The sequence below is a fragment of the Zosterops lateralis genome, assembly GCF_965231275.1.
Source record: "Zosterops lateralis genome assembly, chromosome: 1".
Lineage (NCBI taxonomy): Eukaryota > Metazoa > Chordata > Aves > Passeriformes > Zosteropidae > Zosterops > Zosterops lateralis.
In genome coordinates this window covers 149,663,299-149,689,878 of record NC_139762.1, presented here as the reverse complement: position 1 = coordinate 149,689,878, position 26,580 = coordinate 149,663,299, and the positions used below count along the sequence as shown (strand labels likewise).

Here is a 26,580-nt window from a genome sequence, read left to right as displayed (position 1 = left end):
GGGATAACAGGAATAATAGGAATAACAAGAATGGGAATAAAGAGAATAACAGGAAGAATAGGAAATGGAATAATAGGAATAACAGTAAATATGAGAATGATGGGAATGACAGGAATAATGGGAATAACACGAATAATGGGAATGGGAAACAGGATTAACAGGAATGATGGGAAATGGGAATAATGGGAATCACGGGAGTAGGAATGGGAATAATAGGAACAGGAGTAACGGGAATGGGAATAATGGGAATGACAGGAATAATGAGAATTATGGGAAAGGGGAATAATGGGAATAATGTGAATAGGAAATGGGAATGGGAATAAGAGGAATGGGAAAAAGCGGAATGGGAAATGGGAATAATGGGAAATGTGAACAACAGGAATGATGGGAATGGGAATAATGAGAATGATGGGAATGGGAAATGGGAATAACGGCAAGAATGGGAATGATGGGAAATAGGAATAAAGAGAATAATGGGAATGATGGGAAAGAGGAATAATGGGAAATGGGAGTAACAGGAATAAAGGGAATGGGGAAAATGGGAATAACAGGAATAACGAGAATGATGGGAATGGGAAATTGGAATAATGGGAATGGGAATAATGGGAATAATGAAAATGGGAAATGGGAATAAGAGGAATAACGGGAATAATGGGAATGATGTGAATCATGGGAATGATGGGAACAATGGGAGTCATGGGAATGGGAATAACGAGAATAATGGGAATGATGGAAATCAGGAATAATGGGAATAATAGGAAATGGGAATAACAGGAACAAATAAAGGGAATGGGAATAAAGGGAATGGGAAGAACAGGAAATACGGGAAAAATGGGATTAATGGGAACGGGAATAATGAGAATAACTGGAAACGAGAATAATGGGAATAACGGTAATGGGAATAATGGAAATAATGGGAATAACGGTAATGGGAATAATGGGAATAACGGTAATGGGAATAATGGGAATAACAGGAATGGGAATAACAGGAATCACAAGAAATAGGAATAATGGGAATTCCGAGCTCCCATTCCCAGGGAATTTTGGGAATTCTCGGGCAGCAATTCCCACCTCCCATCCAGCCCATAACCCAGCTCCCATTCCCGAGGAATTTTGGGAAAGCGTTTCCCACCTGCCGTGGCGGCCGCCCGGGGAGGCGTCGGGGCTGGAGGGCGGCAGCTCCGTCACGTCGGCGATGATGGGCCCCAGGATGGGCCCGGAATTGGAGCCCGGATCCGCCGGGAACAGAGCCGGGCCGCCCAGGGCTGGGGCCGGGGACTGCCAGAGGGAGGGAAAATCCCGTCAGTGATCAGTCCCGTCAGTGATCGGTCCCGTCAGTGATCGGTCCCGTCAGTGATCGGTCCCGTTATTGATCGGTCCCGTCAGTGATCGGTCCCGTCAGTGATCAGTCCCGTCAGTGATCGGTCCCGTCAGTGATCGGTCCCGTCAGTGATCGGTCCCGTTATTGATCGGTCCCGTCAGTGATCGGTCCCGTCAGTGATCGGTCCCGTCAGTGATCGGTCCCGTTAGTGATCAGTCCCGTCAGTGATCGGTCCCGTTATTGATCAGTCCCGTTATTGATCAGTCCCGTCAGTGATCAGTCCCGTTAGTGATCAGTCCCGTTATTGATCAGTCCCGTCAGTGATCAGTCCCGTTATTGATCAGTCCCGTTATTGATCAGTCCCGTCAGTGATCAGTCCCGTTATTGATCAGTCCCGTTATTGATCAGTCCCGTCAGTGATCAGTCCCGTTATTGATCAGTCCCGTTATTGATCAGTCCCGTCAGTGATCAGTCCCGTTATTGATCAGTCCCGTTATTGATCAGTCCCGTCAGTGATCAGTCCCGTCAGTGATCAGTCCCGTTATTGATCAGTCCCGTCAGTGATCGGTCCCGTCAGTGATCAGTCCCGTCAGTGATCAGTCCCGTTAGTGATCAGTCCCGTTATTGATCAGTCCCGTTAGTGATCAGTCCCGTTATTGATCAGTCCCGTCAGTGATCAGTCCCGTTATTGATCAGTCCCGTTAGTGATCAGTCCCGTTATTGATCAGTCCCGTCAGTGATCGGTCCCGTCAGTGATCAGTCCCGTCAGTGATCGGTCCCGTTAGTGATCAGTCCCGTCAGTGATCAGTCCCGTCAGTGATCAGTCCCGTTATTGATCAGTCCCGTTATTGATCAGTCCCGTCAGTGATCGGTCCCGTTAGTGATCGGTCCCGTCAGTGATCAGTCCCGTCAGTGATCGGTCCCGTCAGTGATCAGTCCCGTCAGTGATCAGTCCCGTCAGTGATCAGTCCCGTTATTGATCAGTCCCGTCAGTGATCAGTCCCGTCAGTGATCGGTCCCGTTATTGATCGGTCCCGTCAGTGATCAGTCCCGTCAGTGATCGGTCCCGTTATTGATCGGTCCCGTCAGTGATCAGTCCCGTCAGTGATCGGTCCCGTCATTGATCGGTCCCGTCAGTGATCGGTCCCGTTATTGATCGGTCCCGTCAGTGATCAGTCCCGTCAGTGATCGGTCCCGTCATTGATCGGTCCCGTCAGTGATCGGTCCCGTTAGTGATCAGTCCCGTCAGTGATCAGTCCCGTCAGTGATCGGTCCCGTCAGTGATCGGTCCCGTTATTGATCGGTCCCGTCAGTGATCGGTCCCGTCAGTGATCGGTCCCGTCAGTGATCGGTCCCGTCAGTGATCGGTCCCGTCAGTGATCGGTCCCGTCAGTGATCGGTCCCGTCAGTGATCAGTCCCGTTATTGATCAGTCCCGTCAGTGATCAGTCCCGTTAGTGATCAGTCCCGTTAGTGATCAGTCCCGTCAGTGATCAGTCCCGTTATTGATCGGTCCCGTCAGTGATCAGTCCCGTCAGTGATCGGTCCCGTCAGTGATCAGTCCCGTCAGTGATCAGTCCCGTTAGTGATCAGTCCCGTCAGTGATCAGTCCCGTTAGTGATCGGTCCCGTCAGTGATCAGTCCCGTCAGTGATCAGTCCCGTTATTGATCAGTCCCGTCAGTGATCAGTCCCGTTAGTGATCGGTCCCGTTAGTGATCAGTCCCGTCAGTGATCAGTCCCGTCAGTGATCGGTCCCGTTAGTGATCAGTCCCGTTAGTGATCAGTCCCGTTAGTGATCGGTCCCAATCTCATTAGCAATCAATCCTTGGGCTGGAATTGGAGCCCGGATCCACTGGGAACAGCGCCGGGAGCTGCCAGAGCCAGCGCCGGGGACTGCCAGAGGGAAATCTCAATATTGATCAGTCCCAATCCTATTATTGATCAATCCCAATCCTGATTTGATCCCATTAGGGATCAATCGCAATCCCATTAGTGATCAATTCCCGGGCCAGAACTGGCGCCAGATCCCCTGAGAACAGCGCCAGGCCGCCCAGAGCCGGGGACTGCCAAAGGGAAAATCCCAATATTTATCAATCCCGTTATTGATCAGTCCCAATCCCATTAGTGATCACTCCCAATCCTGATCGATCCCATTCCCATTAAATCCCATTCCTAATCAACCCAATTACTGATCAGTCCCATTCCCAATCCCATTCCCAATCAATCCCATTCCCATTATGAATCAATCCCAATCCTAATCCAAAACAATCCCATTCCCAATCCCGTTACTGATCAATCCCATTATTAACCAATCAATCCCAATCTCATTATTGATTAATCTCATTCCCGATCCCGTTATTGCTCAATCCCAGTCTGTCACTGATCCCTGGTGTCTGTGCTCACGGCGTAGGTGGCGTTCCCGTGGTGCTCCAGGGAATACTGCCGGCTGTACTTGGGCATGGAATGTGCAGGGCCGCCATCGTTCAGCATCAGGGGGCTGCAATTCCCAAAAAAAACCCAGGAAAAACCCCAGGTCAGCACCTGAAACACCCCCCCAGGGATCCCAGAGCTGCAATTCCTAAAGAAAGCCCAGGAAAAACCCCAGGATCAGCACCAAGAACACCCCCCCAAATCCCAGAGCTGCAATTCCCTTGAAAAAGGAATTCCCAGGTTTTTTCCTGGATTTTTCCCCAGGTAGGAGCCACCCAAGGTTGGGAATATACAGGAAAATCCTGGAATTGCCAGAATTTTCCCAGTTTTTTTTTCCAGGATTTTTCCTGGTTTTTTTTTTGTTCCATGGAGGAGCCACCCAAGGTTGAGAATGTGCAGGAAAATCTTGGAATTCCCAAAGTTTTTCCAGTTTTTTTTTTTTTTTCCCCCAGGTTTTTTTGTTCCAGGAAGAGTGACCAAAAGGTTGGGAATGTACAGGAAAATCTTGGAATCCCAAGGATTTTTCCAGGGTTTTTTTCTAGTTTTTTTTTTTTTTTTTTATTCCAGGGAGGAGCAAACCAAGATTGGGAATGTGCAGGATAATCTTGGAATTCCCAGAGTTTTTCCTGTTTGCTTTTTTTTTCCCCAGGAGGCAGGGAATGGATTCCCATTGAATTTCTGGGAATTTGGGAAGGAATTCCCAGAGAATTCCATGGGCTGGGAATGGGAAAATCCTGAACTCCAATCCTGACCCAGCCATTCCAACATTTCCGGATTTTTGGGAATTCCAGGAGCCCAAATTCTCACAGATTTTCCCAGGAAAAAAAAAAAAAAAATGAAAATCCAAGGAATTCTCCACCCCCTTTATGGCAAGGGATTCCCAGAGCCCAGCCCAGCCCTTCCTGAGGTTTGTTGGGATTTGGGAATTCCCAAAGTCCTGGGGGATTTTTTTTTTGGGAATTCTGGACTCACATTTTCCTCTTGACACCCAGGATCCGGTTGGATTGAACCAGGGAGATCAGGAACTGGATCAGCTGCCAGAGAAAACAGGGAAAAGGTGGGAAAAATGGGAAAAAATGGGGGGAAAATGAGGGAAAACTGGGAAGAACGGGGAAAAATGCGGAAAAATGGAAGGAACTGGGGAAAAATGGGAAAACCAGGGGAAAAAATAAAAGGGAAGAGATTTGGGAAGGGAAAAATAGGAAAAACTGGGGGAAGAACTGGAGGGAAAAAGATTTGGGAAAGAGAAAACTGGGGGGAAACGGGGAAAAATGGGGGAAAATTGGGAAAAAACTGGAGGGAAGAGATCAGGGAGAATTGGGAAAAATTGGAGGGGAAGAGAAAAACGGGAAAAATTGAGAAAAAACTGGAAGGGACTGGGAAGAACTGGGAAAAACTGGAAGGAAATAGACTTGGGAAAGGAAATCAAGGAAAAAACTAGGAGGGAAGAGATTTGAGAATGGAAAACTGGGAAAAATGGGGAAAAACTGGCAAAAACTGAAGGAGAGGAAATCTGGGAAGGGAAAAACTGGGAAGAATTGAGAAAAACGAAAGGGAAGAGATCTGGGAAAACTGGGGAAAATTGGGAAAAAACTGGGAAAAGCTGAGAAGAACTGGAGGAGAGGAAATGTGGGAAGGAAAAAGTGGGAAAAACTGGAAAAAATTGGGAAGAACGGGAGGGGAAGAACTCTGGGAAGGGAAAACTGGGAAAAAAAACTGGGAAAAACTGGAAAAAATCTGGAAGGAACTGGGAAAAACCAGGAAAACTGAGAAGAACTGGAAAAAATCTGGGAAAAACTGGGAAGAACTGGGTAAAACAGGAGGGGAAGAGCTCTGGGAAAAGGAAAAATGGGAAAAACTGGGAGGGAAATAAATCTGGGAAGAGGAAGAGTGGGAGAAATCCCTTGGAAGTGTTGGGAATGTGGAAGAGAAGGAGCTGGAAAATTGGGAAAAGCTCTGGAGAGGGAGGGGAAATCCCGGGAAAAGGCAAAGAGCCTCTGGAAAAGCAGGAATTGCCCCAGAAAAGTGGGAATTAACCTGGAAAAATCAGGAATTCGCTCTGGAAAATTGGGAATTGTACCTGGAAAAGCAGGAATTGCCCCTGGAAAAATTGGGAATGGCCTCTGGAAAAGTGGCAATTAACACTGGAGAAGTGGGAATTACCCCAGGAAACTGGGAATGGTGCCTGGAAAATCAGGAATTGTCCTGGAAAAGCAGGAATTGGCTCTGGAAAACTGGGAATTGGCCCTGGGAGATCAGAAATCACCCTAGAAAAGTGAGGTTTACCCCAGGAAAACTGGGAATCACTCGTGGGAAAGCAGGAATAGCTCCTGGGAAAGTGGGAATTAGCCCAGAAAAGCGGGAATGGCCCCAGGAAAAGCAGGAATTAAACCCGGAAAAGTGGGAATTACCCCTGGAAAATTGAGAATTACTCAGGGAGGGTGGAATGGCCTCTGGAAAATGGGGAGTTACCCAGGAAAAGTGGGAATGACAGCTGGAAAATTGGGAATTTCCCCAAAATGGGAAATCATAAATTCACACTGGAAAACCAGGAATTGCCCCTGGAAAATCAGGAATTACCCCTGGAAAATCGGGAATTGCACGATGAAAACCAGGAATTGCCCCTGGAAAATCAGGAATTACCCCTGGAAAAGTGGGAATTACATGAGGAAAACCAGGAATTGCCCCTGGAAAATCAGGAATTACCCCTGGAAAAGTGGGAATTACATGAGGAAAATCAAGAATTACCCCAGGAAAATCAGGAATTACCCCTGGAAAATCGGGAATTACATGAGGAAAACCAGGAATTGCCCCTGGAAAATCAGGAATTACCCCTGGAAAAGTGGGAATTACACGAGGAAAACCAGGAATTGCCCCAGGAAAATCAGGAATTACATGAGGAAAACCAGGAATTGCCCCTGGAAAATCAGGAATTACCCCTGGAAAAGTGGGAATTACATGAGGAAAACCAGGAATTGCCTCAGGAAAATCAGGAATTACCCCTGGAAAAGTGGGAATTACATGAGGAAAACCAGGAATTGCCCCTGGAAAATCAGGAATTACCCCTGGAAAAGTGGGAATTACACGAGGAAAACCAGGAATTGCCCCTGGAAAATCAGGAATTACCCCTGGAAAAGTGGGAATTACATGAGGAAAACCAGGAATTGCCCCAGGAAAATCAGGAATTACATGAGGAAAACCAGGAATTGCCCCAGGAAAATCAGGAATCACCCCTGGAAAATCAGGAATTACATGAGGAAAACCAGGAATTGCCCCTGGAAAATCAGGAATTACATGAGGAAAACCAGGAATTGCCCCAGGAAAATCAGGAATTACCCCTGGAAAAGTGGGAATTACACGAGGAAAACCAGGAATTGCCCCAGGAAAATCAGGAATTATCCCCAGAAATTGGGAATCAACCCAGGAAAATCAGGAATCACCCCCAGAAAAGTGGGAATTACCCCAGAAAAATCAGGAATTGACCTTAGAAAATGAGGAATCGCCCCCAGAAAAGTGGGAATCACCCCAGAAAAATCAGGAATTGAGCCTAGAAAAGGAGGAATTGCCCCAGGAGGAGGAGGAGGCGTTACCTTGTTGACGACCTTCTGCTGCTGGGCGTGTTTCTGGCGCAGGCTGGCCACCTCCCGCCACAGGGCCTCGTTCTCACTGCAACACCAACACAGCCCGTGGGGACACGGGAAAAAAAGGGAAAAATCCCACGGGAAACGGGAGGAAATTCCTTGGGAAATGGGAGGAAATTGCATGGAAAACCTGAGAGAAAATTTCCAAGGCAAAGGGGAAAAATTACAGAGGATACGGGAAAAAAAAAAAAAAAATCCGTGAAAAATCCAGGAAAAAAAACTCCATGAGAAAGGGGGGAAAATTCCATGGGAAATGGGGAAAAAAGTCTGTGGAAAACCTGGGAAAAAATTCCATGGGAAAGGGGGGAAAATTCCATGGGAAATGGGGAAAAAAGTCCGTGGAAAACCTGGGAAAAAATTCCATGGGAAAGGGGGGAAAATTCCATGGGAAATGGGGAAAAAAGTCCATGGAAAACCTGGGAAAAAATTCCATGGGAAAGGGGGGAAAATTCCATGGGAAATGGGGAAAAAAGTCCGTGGAAAACCTGGGAAAAAATTCCATGGGAAAGGGGGGAAAATTCCATGGGAAATGGGGAAAAAAGTCCATGGAAAACCTGGGAAAAAATTCCATGGGAAAGGGGGGAAAATTCCATGGGAAATGGGGAAAAAAGTCCATGGAAAACCTGGGAAAAAATTCCATGGGAAATAGGAAAAAAAAAAAAAAAATCTACGGGAAATGGGAAAAATTTCTACAGGAAATAGGGGGAAAATAGTGCTTAGAAAACCTGGGGAAAAATTCCCATGGAAACCTCAGGAAAAAATTCCATTGGAAATGGGGGGAAAAAATCCATGAGAAATGGGGAAAATTCCATGGGAAAGGGGCGAAGTTCTGTGGGAAATGAGGAAAATTCTGTGGGAACGGAGGAAATTCCACGGGAAATGTGAAAGAATTTAATAGGAAATGAGGAAAAAATTCCAGGGGAAAAATTTCACCACAAAGGAGGGAAAAAATTCCATGGGAAATAGGGGAAAAAAATGCCACAGGAAAAAACCTGGGAAAAAATTCCATGGAAAAATTCCATGGGAAATGCAGAAAAAAAAAAGTCCACGGAAAACCCAGGAAAAATTTCTATTGGAAACAGGAAAAAAAGTCCAAGGAAAACCTGGGAAAAAAAATTCTGTGGGAAATGGGAGAAAATTCCATGAAAATAGGCAAAATTCCGTGGGAAAGGGGGAAAATTCTAGGGGAAACTGGAAAAATTCCATGGAAAACCTGGGGGAAAAAAGTGAAAACCTGAGGAAAGAATTCCATGGGAAAGGGAAAAATAAATTCCATGGGAAAGTCAGGAATAGCAGCGGGAGCAGAGAGAGCCCACGGGGAAAGGGATGGAAAAAATCCAACCCCGTGCTGGGGAATTTGGGGAGATTTAGGGGGATTTGGGAAAATTCCCTGGATCCATCCCAAGGATCTGTCCCAAACCCAGGAAATCCCAAATCCAGGAAATCCCAAAACCAGGAAATCCCAAACCCAAGAAATCCCAAATCCAGGAGTCCCCAATCCAAAACACTCCAAATCCAGGAAATCCCAAATCCAGGGAACCCCAAATCCAGGAAAATCCCAAATCCTGGAAACCCCAAACCCAGAACTCTCCAAACCAGGAAATCCCAAACCCAGAACTCTCCAAACCAGGAAATCCCAAACCCAGAACTCTCCAAACCAGGAAATTCCCAATCCAGGAAATCCCAAATCCAGGAAAGCCCAAATCTATGATGGTCCCCAAAACAGGAACCCCCCAAATCCAGGAAATCCCAAACCCAGGAAACTCTGAAGAAAATCCCAAATCCTGGAAATCCTGAATCTGTAACAGCCCTGAACCAGGAAATCCCAAATCCAGAACACCCCGAACCCAGGAAACCCCAAATCCTGGAAACTCCAAACCAGGAAACCCCAAATCCTGGAAACCCTAAATCCAGAACTTCTCTGAACCAGAAAACCCCAAACCAGGACACCCCGAATCCAGAACATCCCAAATCCAGGAAAACCCCAAATTCATGACACCGTAAACCAGGAAGTCTCAAATCTGGGAATCTCCCAAATAACCATCTCCCCCAAATCCAGGAAACCCCAAACCCAGGAAACCTCAAATCCTCCAGAATCCCTGGAATGGGATTGAGTTTGGGATGTGCCCCCATTCCCATTGTTCCCATTACTCCACTCCCATTTTCCCCATTCCCATTTTTCAAATTCCTTTTAACCCATTCTCCCATTACTCCCATTTTTCCATTCCCACCCCATTCCCATTTTTCCCACCTCCATTTTCCCATTAACCCTATTCCAATCTTCCCCATTCCCATTCCCTTTATCCCATTCTCCCATCTCCATTATTCCCACAAATCCCATTTTTCCCATTCCTTTTATCCCTTTTCCCCCACCATTCCCATTATCCCATTTTTCCCATTCCAATCCTCATTCTCATTTTCCCCACTATCCCATCCCCCATTATCCTATTCCCGTTTTTCCTGTCTCTGTTCCCATTATCCCCATCCCCATTTTTCCCATTCCCATTTTCCACATATTTCCCATTATCCCATTTTCCCATCCCCATTATCCCATTCCCATTTTTCCAACTATCCCATTATTCCCCCAATTCCCCGGATCCCCATTCCTGGCCCTGCTGAGCAGCTGCCACCCCAAATCCCGCTCCATTCCCAAAATCCCACTGGGATTTGGGGTCACAATTTCCAATTATTCCCATCCCTGTCCCCGCACCTGCCTCCAGCCCCGGGAAAACCTCGGGAAAAACCTCGGGATAACGGAAACTAAGCCCCCCATCCCAAATCCCCAAAGGATTTTTGGGATTGGGATCACAGCTGAGCTGAGCACAGCCCCAAGCCCCCATCCCAAATCCCAAAAGGAATTAATAGGATTGGGATCACAGCTGAGCCAGGAACGGATGAGGAATTCGGGAATAAAGGAACGGGGAAGGAGCAGCTGGGAAAAAATTCCCAAAGGATTTTCTGGGATGAGGGAGGTAATTAGGGGATGGAATTTTATGGGATGGGGAAGGTAATTAATGGATTTTATAGGATCAGGGCCGGGAATTCCCAGAGGGGACATGAAAGGAATTCTGGACTTGGATCCTGAGGGTTTGTGGGATCAGAGAGTTCAGCAGCTGCTCCCCAAAAAACGGGATTTGGGACGGGAAATATTTAGCATTGGAGTGAAAAATATCTGGGATTTGGGATTGGGAAAAGGGAAAATACTAGGATTTGGGATGGGAAAATGCTGGGATTGGGATGGGAAATCTCCAGGATTTGGGATGAGGGAAAATGTCAGGATTTGGGATTGGGGTAAAATAAATGTCGGGATTTGGGATTGGGGATGGGAAATATCCAGGATTTAGGATCAGGAAAAAGAGAGGGATTTGGGAATGGGGATGGGAAAATACTGGGTTTTGGGATCGGGGTGGGAAAATGTCGGGATTTGGGGTTTTTTCCTGGTTTTTCTCAGATTGTCTCCTGTTTTTTCTGGGATTTTTTTTCCAGTTTTCCCAGGTTTTTATCCTGATTTTCACGGGATTTTTTTCCTGGTTTTCTCAAGATTTTCTCTGTGATTTTCTCCCACTTATTCTGGGATCTTTTCCCAGTTTTTCTGGGATTTTCTCCCGTTTTTTCCAGGGTTTTCCCACATTTTTTGTCCAGGATTTTCCTGAGAGTTTTTCCCAGTTTTTCTCCCGGTTTCCCCTGGATTTTCCTGGGACTTTCCCCCATATTTTTCTTGGTTTTTTTCCCTGTTTTTTTCTGGAATTTTCTCCCAGTTCTTTCAGAATTTGTTCTCAGGATTCTCCCCCATTTTTTCTGAGATTTTTCCCCTTTTTCCCCACAATTTTCCCCCGATTTTCTCCCAGTTCTCCTGGAATTTTTCCCCAGTTTTTTCCATGATTATCTCCCTGTTTTTCCCGGCATTTTTCCCATTTTTCCCAGTATTTTTCCCCAATTTACCCGTTTTTCCCCCATGATTTTCCACCCATCTTCTGGGATTTTTCCCTGTTTTCTCCCATATTTTTCCTTTTTTTTTTTGGGATGTTTTTCCAGATTTTCTCCTGTTTTTTCCTGGATTTTTTCCCAGTTTGTCCCGTTTTTCCTGGGATTTTTTCCCTTGAATTTTCCTCAATTTTCCCAAGATTTTCTCCCTTTTTTTTCTGGGACTTTTTCCTGGATTTTTCTCCAGGTTTTCCAGGATTTTCTCCCTTTTTTCCAGTATTCACCCCTTGATTTTCCTGTTTTTTTCCTGGATTTTCTCCCAGTCCTCCTGGGATTTTTTCCCAGTTTTTCCTCAATTTTTTCCCATGATTTTTCCCAGTTTTTCTCTCTTTTTTTTCCTGGATTTTCTCCTGATTCGTCCGATATTTTCTCCTCATTTCCCTGGGATTTTTCCCTGTTTTCCTCTGATTTTCCCAGGATTTTTTTCCTGGTTTTTCCTTTGTTTTTCCCCATCTTTTCCAGGATTTTTTCCCACTTTTCCTGGGATTTTTACCTTCTTTTTCCCAAATTTTTTTCTGGATTTTCTCCTGGGTTTTTTTCCGGTTTTCCCTGGAATTTTTCCCCATTTTCTTCTGGGATTTTCTCCTGGTTTTTCTCCCATTTTTTCCTGGATTTTCCCCCATTTTCTTCTGGGATTTTCCCCTGTTTTTCCCGGGATTTTCTCTCAGTTTCTCGCAGATTTTTCCCAGGATTTTTCCCCAATTTTCCCATGATTTCCCCCTCATTTTTCCAGGATTTATTTTTGCATTTTTTTCCAGGATTTTTCCCCTTTTTTTTTTTCAGGGACATTTTCTCGGAATTTTCTCCCATTTTTTCCCAGATTTTCCCCCCCTTTTTCCCCCATGATTTTTCCCTGGTTTTCCTGTTTTTTCCCCCATTTTTTTCCCTGTTTTTCCCCCATTTTTTTCCCAGGATTTCCCCCCATTTTTCCCTGAATTTTTCCCCATTTTCCCCTGGGATTTTTCCCCCAAATTTCCCCCATTTTCCCCAGGATTTTTCCCCATTTTTTTCCCAGGATTTTCCCCCATTTTTCCCTGAATTTTTCCCCATTTTTCCCTGGGATTTTTCCCCATTTTCCCCCAAATTTTTCCCCAGGATTTTCCCCCATTTTTTCCCTGAATTTTTCCCCATTTTCCCCTGGGATTTTTCCCCCAAATTTCCCCCATTTTCCCCAGGATTTTTCCCCATTTTCCCCAGGATTTTTCCTCATTTTCCCCAGGATTTTTCCCCATTTTCCCCTGGGATTTTTCCCCATGTTTTCCCTGGGATTTTTCCCCCAAATTTCCCCCATTTTCCCCAGGATTTTTCCCCATTTTCTCCAGGATTTTTCCCCATTTTTCCCTGGGATTTTTCCCCATTTTCCCCTGGGATTTTTCCCCAATTTTCCCCAGGATTTTTCCCCATTTTTCCCTGAATTTTTCCCCATTTTCCCCTGGGATTTTTCCCCCAGGATTTTTCCCCATTTTCCCCTGGGATTTTTCCCCAATTTTCCCCAGGATTTTTCCCCATTTTTCCCTGAATTTTTCCCCATTTTCCCCTGGGATTTTTCCCCCAAATTTCCCCCAGGATTTTTCCCCATTTTCCCCTGGGATTTTTCCCCAATTTTCCCCAGGATTTTTCCCCATTTTTCCCTGAATTTTTCCCCATTTTCCCCTGGGATTTTTCCCCATTTTCCCCAGGATTTTTCCCCATTTTCCCCTGCGATTTTTCCCCATTTTCCCCTGGGATTTTTCCCTTGGGATTTTCCCCCATTTTCCCCAGGATTTTTCCCCATTTTCCCCTGGGATTTTTCCCCTGGGATTTTCCCCCATTTTCCCCAGGATTTTTCCCCATTTTTTCCCCGGATTTTCTCCCATTTTCCCCCAAATTTTTCCCAGGATTTGTTCCCTTTTTCTTCTGGGATTTCTCCCCCAAATTTCCCCCATTTTCCCCAGGATTTTTCCCTATTTTCCCCAGCATTTTTCCCCATTTTTTCCCCGGGATTTTCTCCCATTTTCCCCCAAATTTTTCCCCATTTTTTCCCTGTTTCTTCTGGGATTTTTTTCCCAGTTTTTCCCCCATTTTTTTCTCTCCCTACTGTTTCATGGCGAGCAGCCGTGAGTCCAGGCTGTCCTGCTTGCCCCTCATGGCCTGCATGTCGGCCAGCAGCCGCGCCACGCTGTCCTGCCGCACACGCACCTCCTCGCCCTTCAGCCCAGACACCTGAAAAATGGGGAAAAACCACAAAAAATCAGAAATGGGGATGCAGGAAACCAGCAGGAATTTTTACAGAATTTTTTCCGATTTTTTTTAAATTTTTTTAGAATTTTTTCCGATTTTTTTTTAGTTTTTTTTAGATTTTTTTCCGATTTTTTTTTTAAATTTTTTTAGAATTTTTTCCGATTTTTTTTTATTTTTTTAAAGAATTTTTTCCGATTTTTTTTTTTTTTTTTTTTTCAGATATTTTCCAGGTTATTTTTTTAACTTTTTTAGGAGCTTGTAAAGGGGTTTAGAGAGGTTTGGGGAATTTTAAGGGAATTTTTTTAGGGGGTTTCAGGGAGTTTTTGGGGATGGTGCTGCCCCAGGGCTGCTGTCCTGCCTCACCCAAACCTCCTCGCCCTTCAGCCCAGACAGCTGAAAAATGGGAAAAAAACACAAAAAATCAGAAATGGGGATGCAGGAAACCAGCAGGGATTTTTACAGATTTTTTTCCGATTTTTAAAAAATTTTTACAGAATTTTTTCCGATTTTTTAAAAATTTTTTTAGAATTTTTTCCGATTTTTTTTAAATTTTTTTTACAGATTTTTTTCCGATTTTTTTTAGAATTTTTTCCGATTTTTTTAAAATTTTTACAGAATTTTTTCCGATTTTTTTAAAATTTTTACAGAATTTTTTCCAATTTTTTTTATTTTTTTTAGAATTTTTTCCGATTTTTTTTTAGTTTTTTTTAGATTTTTTTCCGATTTTTTTTTTAATTTTTACAGAATTTTTTCCGATTTTTTTTAATTTTTTCCGAATTTTTTCCGAATTTTTTTTAATTTTTTTTCTGAATTTTTTTTTTTTTTCAGATATTTTCCAGGTTATTTTTTTAACTTTTTTAGGAGCTTGTAAAGGGGTTTAGAGAGGTTTGGGGAATTTTAAGGGAATTTTTTTAGGGGGTTTCAGGGAGTTTTTGGGGATGGTGCTGCCCCAGGGCTGCTGTCCTGCCTCACCCAAACCTCCTCACCCTTCAGCCCAGACACCTGAAAAATGGGAAAAAACCACAAAAAATCAGAAATGGGGATGCAGGAAACCAGCAGGGATTTTTACAGAATTTTTTCCGATTTTTTTTAGAATTTTTTCCGATTTTTTGAAATTTTTACAGAATTTTTTCCAATTTTTTTTAATTTTTTTAGAACTTTTTCCGATTTTTTTAAAAATTTTTTTTAGAATTTTTTCCGATTTTTTTTAACTTTTTTTAGAATTTCTTCCGATTTTTTTTTTTAATTTTTTTCAAAATTTTTTCCAAATTTTTTTTAGAATTTTTTTTAGACTTTTTTTGGAAATTTTCCTCGATTTTTTTTTTTTTTTTTTTTTTTTTTTGCTTTTCAGCGGCATTTTTCATCTTTTTTTAAAAAAAAAATTGGGAGTTTTTAGAGGGGTTTAGAGAGTTTTTGGGGAATTTAAAAAGCTTTTTTGGGAAAAATGTTATGATTTTTTTTTTTTTTGGAATTTTTAGGGGGTTTCAGGGAGTTTTTGGGGCAGTTTTGGGGTTTTTTTCTGGAATCAAATGGCAGCAGCAACAGAATTCAGCAAGACCTGAATGGGTTTTTTGGGACAAATCCTGGGATTTTTTAATGGATCCTGGATGACTTTTGGGGCAAATTCTGGGATTTCTAAGGGACCCCATTCGGGTTTTGGGGCAAATTCTGGGAATTTTCAAGGATCCTGGGATTTCTTGAAGGTTTCCAGGTGAGTTTGGGGTTAAATCCCAGGATTTTTAACAAATCCTGGCTGTTTTTTGGGTTAAATCCCAGGATTTTTAACCGATTCTGGCTGTTTTTGGGTTAAATCCCAGGATTTTTAACCGATTCTGGCTGTTTTATGGGTTAAATCCCAGGATTTTTAACCGATTCTGGCTGGTTTTTGGGTTAAATCCCAGGATTTTTAACCGATTCTGGCTGTTTTATGGGTTAAATCCCAGGATTTTTAACCGATTCTGGCTGGTTTTTGGGTTAAATCCCAGGATTTTTAACCGATTCTGGCTGTTTTTTGGGTTAAATCCCAGGATTTTTAACCGATTCTGGCTGTTTTTTTGGGATGAATCCCACTTTTCCTGTGGAACTCACGCTGGTGACTTTCCTCTTGATGTTCTCCAGGAGCTGCTCCTGGCCCCTGAGGAAGAAGGGGTGCTGGAACTCGGTGTCGTCCTTCTCCGGCTTCACCAGCCCGCCCTGCTCGATGTGCACCACCTTCCTGAAGCCGTCTGCAAAATGGGGAATAAAAATGGGAAAAATGGGATTAAAATCTGGGAAAAAAATGGGGAGAAAAGGGGGAGAAAATGGAAAAAAATGGGAAGAAATTCATAAAAAAATAGGAAAAAGATGGGGGTAAAATTGTAAAAAAGTGGAAAAAAATGGGGAGAAAAAAAGGGGGGAAAATCTGGGAAAAAAATAGGAAAAAACCTGTGAAAAAACAGGAAAAAAAGGAGGAAAAAAATGGGGGAAAAATATCCAGGAATTCTGGGATCCCGGCACCACCTTCCTGAAGCTGCCTGCAAAATGGGGAATAAAATAGGAAAAATGGGAAAAAAATCCAAGAGAAAATTCAGGAAAAAATGGGGAGAAAATGGGGAAAAAAGGGGGAGAAATTCGAAAAAAAAAAATCAGGAAAAAATGGGGAAAAATCCAGGAATTCTGGGATCCCAGCACCACCTTCCTGAAGCCGTCTGCAAAATGAGGAATAAAAATGGGGATAAATGGGAATAAAATCTGGGGGAAAAAATCTGGGGAAAAAATCTGGGGAAAAAAATCTGGGGAAAAATGGTGAGAAAGTTGGAAAATATGGGGAAAATTCAGGAAAAAATGGGAAAAAATCAGGGAAAAAAACGGAGAAAAAAAAACGGGGGGAGGGAATCTGAGAAAAAATGGAGAAAAAAGGGAGAAAAATCCTGGAAAAAATCTAGGAAAAAAAATCCAGGGAAAAAAAATGGGATCCCAGCACCACCTTCCTGAAGCCGTCTGCAAAATGGGGAATAAAAATGGGAAAAATGGGAATAAAATCTGGGAAAAAAATGGGGAGAAAATGGGGAGAAAATGGAAAAAAATGGGAAGAAATTCATAAAAAAATTGGAAAAAGATGGGGGAAAAATTGTAAAAAAGTGGGAAAAAATGGGGAGAAAAAAAGGGGGGAAAATCTGGGAAAAAATAGGAAAAAACCTGTGAAAAAACAGGAAAAAAAGGAGGAAAAAAATGGGGGAAAAATATCCAGGAATTTTGGGATCCCGGCACCACCTTCCTGAAACTGCCTGCAAAATGGGGAATAAAATAGGAAAAATGGGAAAAAAATCCAAGAGAAAATTCAGGAAAAAATGGGGAAAAATTTGGAAAAAAAAAAAAAGGGAAAAAAAATCCTGGAAAAATCTGGGAATTCTGGGATTCTGGCACCATCTTGTGGAAATCGTCATGAAAAATGGGAAAAATGGTAAAAAATCCTGGATTTCTGGGATTCCCCCTCATGGAAACAGCTCCATCCCAGTCCCAAACCCTCAGAATTCCCAAAATTCTCCAAATTTTGGATTTTTATGGAATTTTGGGACTTTCACTCCCACATGTTGAGCCAGCCCACGAAGCTGATCCCCAAGCCCTGCAGAATGTTGGAATTTTTATGGAATTTTATGGAATTATTCTTCCACACGTTCAGCTGGGGCACTAGGCCAATCCCCAAACCCGCCAGACCTCCCAGAATTTTGGGAATTTCAGGATTTTAATGGAATTTTACTCACATATTTTTCAGGAATTTTGGGAAGTGTCACTCACACACGTTGAGCTGGCGCATGAAGCCGATCAATCCCAATCCCAACCCCCCAGAATTCCGGGATTTTTCAGGAATTTTGGGAAGTGTCACTCACACATGTTGAGCTGGCGCACCAAGCCGATCAATCCCAATCCCTCAGAATTGTGGGATTTGTCAGGATTTTTCGGGAATTCTGGGAAGTGTCACTCACACACGTTGAGCTGGCGCACAAAGCCCATCCCAATCCCAATCCCAACCCCCCAGAATTCTGGGATTTGTCAGGATTTTTGGGGAATTTTGGGAAGTGTCACTCACACATGTTGAGCTGGCGCACGAAGCTGATCCCCAATCCCAACCCCCCAGAATTCCGGGATTTGTCAGGATTTTTGGGAATTGTCACTCACACATGTTGAGCTGGTGCACCACGTCAATCCCCAATCCCAATCCCCCAGAATTGCGGGATTTGCCAGGATTTTTGGGGAATTTTGGGAAGTGTCACTCACACATGTTGAGCTGGCGCACCAAACCGATCCCCAATCCCAATCCCAACCTCCCAGAATTCCAGGATTTGTCAGGATTTTTCGGGAATTATCACTCACACATGTTGAGCTGGCGCACCACGTCAATCTCCAATCCCAACCCCCCAGAATTCCGGGATTTGTCAGGATTTTTCGGGAATTATCACTCACACATGTTGAGCTGGTGCACCACGTCAATCCCCAATCCCAATCCCCCAGAATTGTGGGATTTGTCAGGATTTTTTGGGAATTTTGGGAAGTGTCACTCACACACGTTGAGCTGGCGCACGAAGCCCATCCCCAATCCCAATCCCAACCTCCCAGAATTGCGGGATTTGTTGGGATTTTTTGGGAATTTCGGGAATTGTCACTCACACATGTTGAGCTGGCGCACCAAGCCCAATCCCAATCCCAACCCCCCAGAATTCCGGGATTTGTCAGGATTTTTTGGGAATTTCGGGAAGTGTCACTCACACGTGTTGAGCTGGCGCACCAAGCCGATCAATCCCAACCCCCCAGAATTGCGGGATTTTTCGGGAATTTTCAGGAATTTTGGGAATTGTCACTCACACATGTTGAGCTGGCGCACCAAGCCGATCAATCCCAATCCCAATCCCAACCCCCCAGAATTGTGGGATTTGTCAGGATTTTTTGGGAATTTTGGGAAGTGTCACTCACACACGTTGAGCTGGCGCACGAAGCTGATCCCCAATCCCAATCCCAACCCCCCAGAATTGTGGGATTTGTCAGGATTTTTTGGGAATTTTGGGAAGTGTCACTCACACACGTTGAGCTGGCGCACGAAGCTGATCCCCAATCCCAATCCCAACCCCCCAGAATTCCAGGATTTGTCAGGATTTTTCGGGAATTATCACTCACACATGTTGAGCTGGCGCACCAAGCCCAATCCCAACCCCCCAGAATTGCGGGATTTGTCAGGATTTTTGGGGAATTTTTGGGGAATTGTCACTCACACACGTTGAGCTGGCGCACAAAGCCCATCCCCAATCCCAACCCCCCAGAATTCTGGGATTTGTCAGGATTTTTCGGGAGTTTTGGGAAGTGTCACTCACACATGTTGAGCTGGCGCACGAAGCTGGCCATGTTGTTGTGTTTGAAGTACTTGGGCAGCACCTCCTTGGAGAACTGGCCCTGGTCAAAGACGTGGAAACTGCTCCCGCTCTGCAGGGAAAATAAAACATCAGGGGAAAGAAATGTCAGGGGAAATCATTGGGAAAAATTGGGAAAAATATCAGGTAAAACTGGGAAAATATCATGGAAAATTGGGAAAAAATCTGGGACAAAAAGGGAAAACTATCAGGGAAAAATCAGGAAAAAAAGCGGGAAATGGGGGAAAAAAATTGGGGAAAATCGGGAAAAAATTGGGGAATAAAATTGGGAAAAAAATCGGGGGAAAAAAATGGGGAAAATCGGAAAAATTGGGGACAACTGCGAAAAAAATCAGGAAAAAAATCAGGAAAAATTAGGAAAAATCAGGGAAAAAAATCAGGAAAAATAATGGAAAATTGGTACATAAATCAGGAAAACCTGGAAAAAGAAAGGGCAAAATAAATCAGAAAAATCAGCAAAAAAATTGGGGAAGATCAGGAAAAAAATCAGGGGAAAAAAATTGGGAAAAATTGGGAAAAAATTGGGGAATAAAATTGGGAAAAATTGGGAATAAAATCGGAGGAAAAAAATGGGGAAAATCGGAAAAATTGGGGACAACTGCGAAAAATTAGGAAAAATCAGGAAAAAAAAATCAGGAAAAATAATGGAAATTTGGTACATAAATCAGGAAAACCTGGAAAAAGAAAGGGCAAAATAAATCAGAAAAATCAGCAAAAAAGATTGGGGAAGATCAGGAAAAAAAATCGGGGGGAAAAAAATTGGGAAAAATCGGGAAAAAATTGGGGAATAAAATTGGGAAAAATTGGGAAAAAAATCAGGGGAAAAAATGGGGAAAATTGGAAAAATTGGGGACAACTGCGAAAAATTAGGAAAAATCGGAAAAAAAAATCAGGAAAAATAATGGAAAATTGGTACATAAATCAAGAAAACCTGGAAAAAGAAAGGGCAAAATAAATCAGAAAAACCAGCAAAAAAATTTGGGGAAAATCAGGAAAAAAATCAGGGGAAAAAAATTGGGAAAAATCGGGAAAAATAGGGAAAATCAGGAAAAAAATCAGGGAAAATTGGGAAAAATCAGGATTGTAACCAGCCCCTGGAATTCTGGGTTTATCTTGAATTTTCGCTGGAATCTGGGAGAACGAGAGGGGTTTTTTTTGAGTTTTGGGGATTTTTGGGATTTTTTTGAGGGATTTTTTTTATTATTATTTTTGGGGCATTTTTGGATTTTTTGGGGGGTTTTGTGGTTGGTTTTTGATTTTTCTGGGGGTTTTGGGGGATTTTTTTTTTAATTTTTGGCGAAATGTTTTGGAATTTTTGGAGGGATTTTTGATATTTTTTGGGGGGAATTTTTTTTTTTTTTTTTTTGGATTTCTGAAGATTTTTTTCAGGCTTTTTGGGAATTTGTTTTGATTTTTTGTTAATTTTTGCGGGAGATTTTTTGGGTTTTTTTTTTTTATTTTCTTGGTGATATTTGGGGAATTGTTCCCATCCCAGCAGTGAATGGAGGGAGCTTTTTATGGGCTCAGAATTCCAGAGGTACCTCTTGAAATTCCCAGGATTTGCGTGGAAAGTTCAGGGAAATTCCATGGGAATTCCAGGTTCTGGCAAAGAGAAAATCCCAGGAAAAGGCAGGGAATTCCTGGAAAAAGTAATAATTAAAAAAAAGAAAAAAATACAAGGGAAAACCAGGGATTTCTTAAATTTAACAAAACTCAGGGAATTCTTTGGGAAAAAGTAGAAAATTCCTGGAGGGGAAAAAAAAAAGCAGGAAAATCTTCGGGAAAAATCAGGGAATTCCTTGTGCAAAGGGAAGAAATTCCTGGGGAAAAGGAGGAAAATTCCTGGAGGGAAACCAGGAGAATCCTTAGGGGAAAAAAGCAGGAAAATCCTTTGGAAAAAGCAGAAAATTCCTGGGAAAAAAGGAGGTAATTCCTTGGGGAAAAAAAAAAAATCAGGAATTCCTGGGGAAAATAAGGGAATTTCTTGGGAAAACGCAGAAAATTCCTTGGGGAAAGGAGAGAATTCCTTGGGGGAAAAGGAGGAAAATCCTGGGAAAAAAAAAAAAAGTAGGAAAATCCTTGGAAAAAATCAGGGAACTCTTGGGAAAAAGCAGAAAATTCCTGGGAAAAGGAGGAAAATTTCCGGGGAAAAGGAAGAAATTCCTTGGGGGGGGAAAAAGCAGGAAAATCTTTGGGAAAAATTAGGGAATTCCCTGGAAAAGAGAAGAAATTCTGGGGAAAAAGTAAGGAATTCCTTGGAAAAAAAAGGAGTAAAATCCTTCAGGAAAAGCAGGAAAATCCCTTTAAATAGTCAGGAACTCTTGAAACCCAGGAAAAAAGGGGAAAAAAAAAAAGGAAGAAAGAAAGAAAGAAGGGAATTCTTTAAAAGCACCAAAAAAAAAAAAAAAAAAAAAAAAAAAAAAAAAAAAAAAAATCAAGGAATGTTTTTAACCCAGACAAGGCAAGAAATTCCCAAATCCTGAAGAATTTTTCAGGAGAAATTTGGATTTTGGGATGAAAAATTCTCCCAGAAATGAAAAAATCCTCCAAGAAATCTCAATTTTCCTGGGATTTTCCAGAGCTTCCCATTCCCCAAAATGTGAAATTCCAACTGCAGGAAAAAAAAAAAAAACAAAACAGGAATTGTGAGAATGGAAAAAGGTGGGAAAATCTTTTCCAATGGGGAAAAAAAACCCCAAATTTGAGGCTTGAAAATGAGTTTTTAGCGATTTTCTCTGTCCAAATTCTCTTTTCCAAGAGCTGGAAAATCCATTTGTGGGATAAAAGCCTCGGGATTGAAGATATTCCCAAAAAAAAAAAAACAAAACCAAAACAAAACAAGCCGGGCTGAGGTCAGGAAAATCAGAGTAAAGGAACTTTCCTTCCTAATATTCCACAAAAATTAAATTATTCCCTGGTTTTATTTTTATCCCAAATCCCTCGCCAGGTTCTTCTCCCAGAAAAAAAAAAAAAAAGTCTGGAAAAAAAAACTTGGAAATTTTAAGGGATCTCTTGGAATTCTCTTTTTGCACATCCTCAAGTTTATTCCCTCGATCCTTAAATGATTCCCTAATTAGTCCCTAATTAATCCTAAATTAGTCTCTAATTAGCGGCTCTCACTGTTATCCCGTTCGCTCCAACCCTTCTCCGGTTTCTTTAATGGCATTTTAGTGGGATTTTAATGGGGTTTTAACGGGATTTTAATGAGAATTTAGTGGGATTTTAATAGGCTTTTAACGAGATTTTAATGGGATTTTAACGGGATTTTAGTGGGATTTTAAGGGGAATTTCCCCAAGAACAGCGCGGGCCTCGGCGCCCAGTTCAGGCCGTTGGCCCTCGGGCAGGCCGGGCCCGGCATTCCCGGGAATTCCGGCCCGCACACCCCGGGAGTTCCCTCCCCGCCTTCCCGGGAACTCACGGGGCTCCAGCAGATGAGAGAATCGGTGTCGGGATCCTCCACCAGCGTCCACAGCTTGGTGAGAAAAGCGGGCACGTTACTGGCGCCGGGCCCCGCGCCCGCCGCCGCCGCCGCGCCCGGGCCGTCCATGGCCGCGCCCTCACGGCGGGGCCGGGAAGGGGCCTCGGGAAACCCCGTGCGGCGGAAGGGCGTTAGAAAAGGCGGGAAAGGCCCCGAGCGGCGGGAGCGGCCGCGGCGGCGGAACGCGGCATGGCCGCCGCCATCTTGGACGAGAGGTGGGAGGAGGCGGCGAGCGGCGCGTGCGCGGACGCGCCCATTGCGGGCGGGACACGCTCAGTGCGCCGTGGGGCGGAGAGGGGCGGGGCTTCCGCGCATGGACACGCCCCCTCCGGGTATAGCCACGCCCACTGCGCGCTGGGGACGTGGGGTTTGGTGCGAGGCCACGCCCCTTTGGGACAGAGCGACGCCCGTTACGCCCTAAAGACAGAAGGGAGGCGGGACTTTGTTGATAAGACACGCCCTCTTGGGTGAGAGCCTCGCCCACTGCTTGTTAAAGATAGCGAGGTGGGGTTTTGGTGCAAAGGCACGCCCATTTGAATGGTAACCACGCCCACTGCGTGGTATCGACGGAGAGGCGAGGCTTTTGGGTGAAGTTTTGCCCCCTTGAGCGAGAGCCACCCCTACTCCGTGTTGAATATGGCAACTTTGATGCGAGGCCACGCCCCCTTGAGCCATAGCCACGCCCACAGCATATTGTAAACTGGGGGCAGAGCCTTGGACCCTGTGGCCACGCCCACTGGCTACAGAAAAGGGAGGGATGGGGCCCCAGGAGGGTCAGGACACGCCCACTCGGCAATAGCCTACGCCCATGTGAGGCATTGATTTAGAAGAATTAAAGACTGTAGTCAAAATAGATAGTGCTGAGATAATGTAACTAGGACTTCCCTTTTGCTAACAGAAGCCAGACTGAAGGAACTGATAAATCTTGGAAGGAACTGATAGATCATGGGAGCTGTCAAACTAGGCTTTTGCATCCTGAATAATCAATAGACCCCATGAATACAATACAATCATAAATCAAACAGTCCTGGGAAAAACAGGATTTAGCTGTCACGAACACTAAAGGTTAAAAAGTCAAGGGAGGAAGACCCATCTTACTTCATCATTTTGGGACCCCACCCTATAAAAAAGACCACCGACCCATTTCAAAGAACAAACTACGCATGCTTGATGGCTTTTTGGGCTAATTACCATACGAAGCAGGGAATGGGAGGTATCAGAGCTATGAATATGCATTTGTAGTTTGTGTATTCAATACTCCCGTAGATAAAAGATAAAAGTTTGTGTTTCTGGGAGCTATCCCGCACGCTGCCCGGCGTCGTACTAAACATACACTTTCTAACTTTAAACTGTTAGAGAGTCTTTGTCCGTCATAGTTGGATATTGGTATTAGATCAATGTCCATACATTTTTAATAAGTCACCTGCCTCCTAGGTGACCAAGCATGGGTGGGGCTATGACATGCAACACTTCCCTTCTAGGTCAGGCCACGCCCACTTGTGTGGAAGGCACACCCCTTTCTGCTGTGGCAGTGTGCTGGTTGGATTTTACCCTGGGAACGTCCCCTGATGGGTTGGGACACGCCCACTCACAGCAGGCCACGCCCCCTGCCTATACCTAGCATGGCTTGGGCGTGGCTACTGCCTGGGAACGCCCCTGACGGGTCAGACCACACCCCTCACACCAGGCCCCGCCTCTTCCTGGTCTCACATCAGAACGCCCCCGTCTCACCTGCCCACGCCTCCTGCCCATAGAGACACGCCCCCACACACCTGGACATGTTTTTTGCCCTCAGGGATGCGCCCCCGCACACCTGGCCGCGCCCTCCAGCCATTTCCGGCAATACCTGGGCGGGGCTCCCACAGGGTGACACCCCCAAAGGAGTGAACACGCCCCTATCCGAGCGGCCCCTCTCTCCTGTGTGGACACGCCCCTTTTCCCTTTTGACCACGCCCCTTCCATCAAGACCACGCCTCCTTTCTGACTCACACCGCCTTTGGCGCGGCCGCCGCTTTGCGCATGCGCGGGCCCGGCGGCGCCGTGGTTTCTGCGCATGCGTACTTCGCTCTCACGTTTTGCCGCGCCGCCACTCCTTTCTCGTTATCTTTTCCCGTTATCTTCTCCCGTTATCTTTTCCCGTTCCCGTTATCCCGCCCCGCCCAGCAGCGGGATCCCCTCCCTCAGGAGCGGCGGCAAGGCGGAAGCGCGGCGGGCGGGGGCGTGGCCGTACCTCTGACCCGCGCCCACGTGTTCGGCGGCGCACGCGGAGCCGCCACCATGGAGCAGGTCCGGGGGTGACCGGGGAGGGGGAGACTGAGGGGGGGACACGCGGGGTTGTCATGGCAACGGGGAGGGAGGGGACACTCGCGGCATTGTCATGGCAACGGGGAGGCTGCTCTGGTCCCGGCGAGGAGGGAGCGGGAAATTTAGGAAGGGTCAGGCCTGGTGTCCGTGAGGGGGAACCCGGCTGTGAGGGGGGATTTGGCCTCCTGCGCCAGGAGCCCGGCCCTGTCCCAATGAGGAGGGACCCCGTGCTTGGGGGGCTCTGGCCTGGTTACCATGGGGAGGGTCTGGCCTTGTCCTGAGGGGAGACCGAGCAATTGAGCGAGATCCAGCCTGCTTCTGAGGGGGCACCCAAACATTTGGGGAGGGGGCGGGGGGTGTCTGACTCCGTCCTGGTGCAGGAGCCAGGATTTAGGGGTGGTCTGGCTTTGTCCTGAGGGGGTATCTGAGAATTTTACGGGTCTGATTTTGTTGTGAGGGGGGATCCAAAAACTGGGGGGGTTTCTGATTTTGTCCTGAAGGGGGGGACCCTGCAACTGAGGGGGGGGTGGTCCATCCTGGTTCTGAGGGGGAACCCTAAAAGTGTGGGGGGGTCCAGCACTGTGGAGGTGTCTCTGTCTGCCCCCACCATGGTCGGGGGTCCCCATTTGTGTCCCCTTTAGTGACCCCCTCCCCTGTCCCTGTAGCCCAGCCCCTCTGGAGGCAGTGAGGAGCTGTCAGAGAGTGAGGAGAGCGTTTATTCCGGCCTGGAGGATTCGGGAAGTGACAGCGAATCCTCCGGGAATGACCCTGAGGAGGAGGAAGAAGAAGAAGAAGAAGAAGAAGAAGAAGAAGAAGAAGCCTCTGGAGGCCCCTCAGCTCCTCAGACACAGGTAAAGGCTCAGCCTTGGATTTGGGGTCTCCCACCCATTCTTGGCCAATTTTTGGGATACTCTGGTCCCTCAAAATCCAGGAATGGGTTGGCCCTGATCCGGTTTTCCAGGAGGGGTAGGAATTAGTGTGAGGAAGGATTTGTGTCCAGGACTGAGTCTATCCCGTGGTAAATTGTGGAAAAAAAAAGGAAAATTAAACTTTGCAGGGCTTTTTCCAGAGGTTTTTCTGGGAGTGTTGGAGTGAGGTTTGGGATGCAGGCTGGAGGGATGGGAAACAGGAAATGGTTTCCAATGGATTTATGGGATTTGGGGGATGGAAGTCCTGCCTGGCAGGGAATTCCCAGAGAATCCAGGGCTGTCCCAGGATCCCTGGAACAGCAGGAGCTATCTTTTAGGAATGGGATCATCCCTAAAATCCTCTCCATTCCCAGCCCATTCCCAGGATTCCCAGGCTGCATCAGCCCTTCCAGGAGGGAATTCCCACATTCCCACCCCCCTTATCTCAGATTTCCCGTCTCATCCCAGGATTCCCAGTTGTTGGGATTGAGGAGAATCCTCCCCATTCCTGGGAGCCCAAACTTCTCCAAATTCCCTTGTTTTGCTCCAGTTATGGGATGAAAAGGGAATGGCTTCCAATGGAATATTGGGATTTTGGGATGGAATTGCTCCCCAAATCCCCGAGCTGCCATTCCCTGCTCCCCAAATCCCAGAGCTTCCAGGGGCTCTGTAAATATTTCTCTATCCCTGTCACTTTAGATTTCCTCCTGACTCTTTCCAGCATTCCCACTTTTCCCTGGCAGCTCCTGGAGCTCCTGGAGCAGCTGGAAATATTTGTTTTGCTGCTTTCCTGATCCAGGCAAAACTCTGGAGTTCTTTAACCCTTCCCTTCCCATTGGGATTGTGCTTGGAAAACCGGGGTTTGTGTCTGGAAAACCGGGGTTTGTGTCT

General features: G+C 45.2%; 2 protein-coding genes across 5 annotated transcripts in view; one reads left to right on the top strand and one right to left on the bottom strand.

Moving 5' to 3' along the window:
* Nucleotides 1-22,679, bottom strand: part of HSF1 (heat shock transcription factor 1) — a 28,067-nt gene extending 5,388 nt beyond the window's left edge. For 2 of the 4 annotated variants that reach the window (XM_083864702.1, XM_083864704.1), the window contains exons 1-5: nucleotides 11,870-12,898; nucleotides 7,342-7,417; nucleotides 4,724-4,785; nucleotides 3,725-3,818; nucleotides 1,133-1,278 (exon numbers count right to left, since the gene is read on the bottom strand). In XM_083864702.1, the coding sequence (XP_083720828.1) occupies nucleotides 1,133-1,278; nucleotides 3,725-3,818; nucleotides 4,724-4,785; nucleotides 7,342-7,417; nucleotides 11,870-12,564 (1,073 nt within the window). In that variant the 5' untranslated portion in view covers nucleotides 12,565-12,898. Of the gene's footprint in view, nucleotides 1-1,132; nucleotides 1,279-3,724; nucleotides 3,819-4,723; nucleotides 4,786-7,341; nucleotides 7,418-11,869; nucleotides 12,899-13,453; nucleotides 13,579-15,684; nucleotides 15,822-18,941; nucleotides 19,051-22,417 lie in introns of those variants that run through there. The other 2 variants (XM_083864705.1, XM_083864703.1) reach the window with 2 other exon arrangements.
* A 2,041-nt stretch (nucleotides 22,680-24,720) lies between these two features.
* The window catches only part of BOP1 (BOP1 ribosomal biogenesis factor), a 44,708-nt gene continuing 42,848 nt past the window's right edge, over nucleotides 24,721-26,580 (top strand). The window contains exons 1-2 of the mRNA XM_083872427.1: nucleotides 24,721-24,763; nucleotides 25,447-25,632. Coding sequence (XP_083728553.1) covers nucleotides 24,755-24,763; nucleotides 25,447-25,632 — 195 coding nt within the window. The 5' untranslated portion in view covers nucleotides 24,721-24,754. The remainder of the gene's footprint in view (nucleotides 24,764-25,446; nucleotides 25,633-26,580) is intronic.